Genomic DNA, 6,000 nt, shown 5'->3' with positions numbered 1-6,000 from the left:
GGGCGGCACGGAGCCCAGAGGGAGTGGATGTGGAGAGACCAGGAGCCAGGTCCCCCAAGTGGGGACAAGGGCATGAGGAAGCTGGTGCAAGAGGAAGACCGTGGCCAGTGAGGACGGTGGGGGAGAGAGTGGAGGAGGCCAGCAGAGGAGGAGATGGGAGAGGTCGCGGCCCATTTAGAATGCTGGAGACAACCGTGTCAGTGCAGGGTATGGTGACAAGATGGAAGGTCAGAGAAATACCCAGAAAATGACCTACCAAATGGTGGCCCTGAGAAGGTAGAGGGTTTAGCATGATTTCAGCGTCAGAGGGCCTCAGTACGGCTCACTGTGGACGGAGAAGCTGGTCACCCGGGGTGCAGGAGGGCAGGCCAAGTAGGGAGCAGATGTCAAGGACAAGAGCTGGGACTCCCTCACGTGCCGGGCAGGCGGCAGTGAAGTGGAGCAGAGCCCGTGTCTGAGCACAGTGATCCCGCACAGTGTGAAAAAGAGAGTGACAGTGGAGTCTGGGGCCACCACCGCAGGGTGGTCGCGGGTGTGTCGCGGGAGTAGATGGGACAAGAAAGAGGCGGGTGGAGGAGTAGAGAAGCTCTGGTGGCTTCAAGGGCTCACGTTTGATAAAAGGGCATCACGGAGAATGGCACAGTGCCATGAAGAACTCCCCATCTGGGGACACGGGCAGCTCTGGGGGCGAGAGGAAAGGCTTGTGTGGTATTGAGGACAGAAGGCAGGAGCGCGCTAGGAAACAGAAGCAAGTGGGTGCTGTTGGAAGTTCAGGCACGCGCTCTGATGGGACGGTAGACGGTGCAGAGTGTCTGCAGAGGGAGCGGCTGCCGGACAGCCAAGCAGAAAGCACGGTGGTCCCGGGCAGCCCAATGGACTCTGAAAGCACCGCTCCGAGCACTGGAAAATATGCATGTTGTTGACGGTGACACACTACTTACATATTTACTGTCTTTCTAATGGAAATGAGGAGAGAAAACATGGGAAGAGAAGTGGTTAAAATGAAATTCAGTTGACCGTGTATTTACTAAATAATTCTTTGAATTACTGAGCAACATTCTAATGGTTATGCGCCCAGCGCTGCCTGCGAACTTGATCACCGTTAATGGGATAAAGGAAAATGGGAGAAATATATAAAAATAAATTGTCGTAGGAAAACAGGTGTCTGCCTGCAAACTCTGTCAGATCATCACATGGAAGTGGGTAGGTCCAGGAGAATAATGTCCTATCATCTGGAGATAAATTCATGAAGTGAAGCCTGAAGGTGCTTCAGGCGCTCCTGGTGTCCAAAGATCAAGGCGCGCGCCAGTCACGAGAGGAACTGTGAGTGACAAGAGTCACTCGCAAGAGGAACCAAGCCTGGCTGCTGCAGACAAGTGGAGGGTTTTCTCTATGGCCCAAAGAAGGGAAAAGAGGACATGAGTGGATATGCCACCTTTTGCTGCCTTCTGGAGAGACAGTATCATGCAGGAAAGGCAGGGACAAAGATCCGTACACCGATGATGCTGTGACAAGGGAACATGTAATAGGATGGGAAGCGGGCAGGGAGTAAGCAGAGAAGGGAATGATAGAAATTTCAGTGTATGTGAGGGGAGCCAGGTGGGGGGCAAGAGGAGTGAGCAGGTGCATAAGGAGACTGGGAATCCTGGCCAATCTCATCGTGGGTCCGACTGGAGGAATACTGGCCACACTGCCACCCATTCCGGTGACGGAGGCAGAGGAAGTGGTGGTTGAATAATAATGTTCTTTCTATCTGTCCTACTTTTTTAGTATTTGAATAAGAAAGTGGGATATGTGCTTATTAGCTTGGAAGGATGCAGAGTTTCATGAAGGGTCATGAAGAAGGATTCCAGTGAGTGGTTGGAGGTGGGTAAAAGTGAGAAACTCTGATATGTATTTCAGTTCAGTGAAGCTGCTCATCCAGTGTGTCAGGAGTTAATATGAGTAATACCACACAGCAGACCATGGAATGGAGACTGTAGACCGGCAGGGGGCCTGGGCATGGCGGGGGTTGGGGGGGGGTTTCGGAGCCTGTCGGAATCCTGCAGTAGCTCAGGTGAGGATGGGGGTCAAGGACGTGCCGGCAGGAAGTCGAGTCCAGCAGCAGACAGGAGTTAGGAATTGTCACAGCGTCCCTCGTGACAGAGGGCGAGGCGCCTACACGTGTGCTGTTCAGCTCGATCTTAGGATGGATACTTTCCACTGCAGACTTTTTAAGTGAGTCATTTAAATGCGGTGAAGATGTCTGAGATGGGAAGTGTGATACGCTAAGGCCGGATGGTCCCATAATGCAAACAGAGGGGTCACATTGATTCGGAACAGGGAGTGGGACAAAAAGTTCAACAGGCAGGGGTCAGCGAGAGGAAAGGCTTGTAGGATGTCGCACATGTCATCCGTGAGTGCAGTAAAGCCGCAGGGGAAAGAAAGTTGCTGGATGGGAAAGGACGCTAAGAAAGAAGGCTGCCTTGAAGGCTTTTCTAAACATTTTGGCATAAAGGAGGAACAGCTGGAGGACAGAAGATGACCAGTAGGACTCACAGAATTGAGATCTGTGATACTGATAACTTTCCACACACCGCCCACGATCTGAGGGAAGGACTTACAGGACCATCTTGGTGTTGGGTTTAGGTAAATCTTGTCAGATGGGGTTTAGATGTTTTGTACACATACATAGTAAGGGGGGAGAGAGAAAGGCTCAAGATATAGCAAAGATCAGGATAATTGCTAGGACAGCTCTCTGGAGGTTGGAGGGTGTGTGTCCTGTGAACTGTGATAGACTTGAAAGAAGAAAGAGAGGAAGTGGGTAGTTCCAGATGAAGCAATAACAACTTCCATTTATTGAGTATTTACTGTGTGTCTGGTGCCATGCTAATCATCTTATGAATTTCATTTCATCCTTGTAACAGTCCTAAAAGGTTTACAGAGAATTAATAATCTGTCTAAGTTACCCAGTCCATATGTAGCAGTCAAAATCCAGATCCCAATCTATCTCCCAAAAATCTATCTATCTCTGTCTATTATGCTATACAGTTTTCGAGTTGATAGAAATCGCAATCTGTGTAATTTCTTTTTCTCTTCTGTGGTTGTGTGAAAAATATACTTTTTGCAATTAGTAGAAGTGATGTATAGATCTTCAGGTGATTGGAAAAATTCATAGTATTTGCGGTGGGGAAAATGCAAAATGGTGGGGGGGGGCGGTAGAAGACTCTTATTACCATCTATGCCCTGGTATTTCACTTCTGTTCTTTGCACAGCAAAGACTCTGAATTGGCCATTGATTAAAAATGTGCGAATTTCTGACCAAACTAAAGAATAGAAAGGAGTTTCGTTTTAAGCAGGTATGTGATGGGTCAAATATAAATTGACTACTAACAATTGAGTTTTAAAGGTCCAAATGTTGAGACAAAATTCCATTTCTTTTCTCCAAGATGCAAGGACAAGAGTTTATAACTCTAAACAAGAGTTTAACACCAATCAGCAAACCCCTTGAAAAGTTTAATAGGAAACAAAGAAAATTCTCCCAAGTGCCAAATTTTTATAAATAAAATACTAACAAACCATCAAACAAAAGAGTCCACAGCCAGCAGACCAAAGGTTGAAACCTCTGGGCTAATTTGTAAGATCTACGCTTTAAAAATAAATTAACTCTTTAGAAAGGAGGGGTGAGAAAACCTTCCCTATGCTTCTTCTCTTGGTAGAAATGTTTTCTCTTATTGTTGTGGTTGTTTTCTCCTGTACAATGTAATTTCTGTAATTTCGATATTGTTGTTTTCTGTATTTTGATATTGTAAACTTGTATTTCTTGTATTCTGTGAAGACCACTCCCTGGGGTGTGAGGCACCTGAGTTGTCGACTATCCAAGTGAGCCTGGGGAAATGGAAGGAGCTAGTATTCTCAGTTGGGAAGAGTTGGATTCTTCAGTGAGTTCAGCATTTCACTTCCCTTTAAAATTAAATTGCAAAGTAATGGCATCCCTTAAAAAAAGAGAAACCTTAGAAGTCCAATAAGGGGAGGAATTTTGAAAAAAGGAGAGGGGGCTATTGGAAAAAAAAAAAAAAAAAAGATAAAACGCAGTTTCCCAGGATGATGGCGGAAGCCACAGGGCCATGTTAAGACTGGGTCCCCATACTGGTTTAGAACAAGGGTGAATAAAACTGGCTTGACTTCAGAGTACGGCCAGCTTCATTAGTGGCTGGTGGACATCCTTTAGACGAATGTCAGAGGGAAACGACCAGGAGAGAAAGTGAAGCCAAAAGGGGCTGGAGCTAGAGAAACTTCATAAAGGGATAAAGGAGGTGATTAAAAGTCAAAGTCAGATGGCCTGATGCTTGAAGGAGAAATACTGGAGGCCAGATAGGAAAGTGCCTTCCTACCCAGGGGGTTATGGATCCAGAGTGGCTGCAGAAGAAAAGAGCAGGTCCGCCGAGGGCCAGAAGGAACCACCTGGGATTCAGACCCAGCAATGGTGCCAACTTGAATCTACCTCGTGCTAGAGAGAGTAGCCTGGTCTATCGTCCAACACAGAGGAGATTGGGCAGGGGCTCCCAGAACCAACAACTAAAAAGGGAGTTGGGAGACGGGCTAAGAGAAGTCAGGTTAAGCCCCAGACAGAACTGAATGATGACCAGGGATAACTATTTACTAGTACTTTTACAATTTCTTGTAACTCTGTAACTTCTTTCCCCAGTATTTGTGAATTTTGTTAACTTCTGTTTTCTCCTGTACCAGTAGTAAAAATTGTTTCTTCGTGTACTAGTAGTAAAAATTGTTTTTTTGTGTACTAGTAGTAAAAATTGTTTTTTTCCTGTACTAGTAGTAAAAATTGTTTTTTCCTGTACTAATAATAAAAATGGTTTAAAACATAGATGTGATATGTGTGCTTATTTCTGGGTAACAGTGTCGAGATGTGGCGTGAATGTGGGAGAGAAGAATTCAGGCGGGAAAATGGGAAAAGAAATCAAGTACAATAAATACTTGACATTCACAGGAGGTCGGTCACAAGACCTCAAACCCCAGGTTTGTAGACACTGCTGGCCCTAGCAGTTGGCCCTCCTTCATAGGCCTCCCCGCCCCTCTCTCAAGACTGCACATGGGTCAAGGAGAGAATTACATCGCCCTTCTCAAATGTGGGTACACAGAAGTTGGCTAAGCCACTCATTAGGATGGGATGTACTCTCAGCCACCAGCCTTGCGCTACAGGACCCCAGAAGCAATTATTTTAAAATGCCATGGACCTACTAGATACAAAGTCCTTAGGCTGCCCCAGAAACAAACATCAAGGAGGAGGAGACCACGATCCTTCACAGGAGACATCAGGAATGTGAACCCTCTTCAGTGGTTACACTGTTCCACCAGGAAGCAGGAATTCCTTGTTGAGCGACCACTGTATACATTCAGTTTTAAACATTAAACGTCCAGCGAATACTACTCAGAGACTTAGTTACAAAACTAGTATTTCTGCAGCACTAATGAGTTTTATAAATATAAATATACCGTCATTATCATTACATTTCATTCTGGAAAAGAACCACGTTCCCGAACCCCACACATGTGCCCAGACATTTAAGAGCTCAAATTGTAATGCATTCCTACTCCTCTCTCCTCCCTCCTGGGGGCTAGTACCTGCGGTCGAGTCGTCATCAGGCAGGCGGACCAGAGTGTAACATATTCCTGGCTGATTGTAAGCAAGGCTAGGGGCGGGGATGCAGCACAGCACCTCGTAGGACTCCGACGGCTCCACCTGGACGGTCACCTTCTCCAGCAGCTGGTCGTTTAGGGTATTGGTGCAGTCAAACTGAAAAGTCAGCAGACAGAGAAGTGACGAAGGTGCACAGCTCCTAGAATGTTGGTCCTTCCCACCCATGACCCACGACTCCGTTCTGGAACCCACTAGCATTTTCCCCCCTCAACTATCCTGCACATCTCCTCCTAAGATTTTTCTTGAGGCAATAGGGATTGCCTTGAGTTCCTTTTGTTTCTTTTATTTATCAGTTCGTTCTC

At 46.4% G+C, this 6,000-nt stretch overlaps 1 protein-coding gene across 3 annotated transcripts in view; it reads right to left on the bottom strand.

The window, feature by feature from the left end:
* The window catches only part of LOC111151864 (coatomer protein complex subunit gamma 2), a 115,812-nt gene that overhangs the window by 39,008 nt on the left and 70,804 nt on the right, over positions 1-6,000 (bottom strand). For all 3 annotated transcript variants that reach the window (XM_022510092.1, XM_022510091.1, XM_022510093.1), the window contains one exon: positions 5,623-5,794. In XM_022510092.1, coding sequence (XP_022365800.1) covers positions 5,623-5,794 — 172 coding nt within the window. The remainder of the gene's footprint in view (positions 1-5,622; positions 5,795-6,000) is intronic.

Source organism: Enhydra lutris, unplaced genomic scaffold, assembly GCF_002288905.1.
Source record: "Enhydra lutris kenyoni isolate GAN:26980312 unplaced genomic scaffold, ASM228890v2 scaffoldscaffold27, whole genome shotgun sequence".
NCBI classification, from domain to species: Eukaryota; Metazoa; Chordata; class Mammalia; order Carnivora; family Mustelidae; genus Enhydra; species Enhydra lutris.
This window is presented reverse-complemented; position numbering and strand designations above follow the sequence as displayed.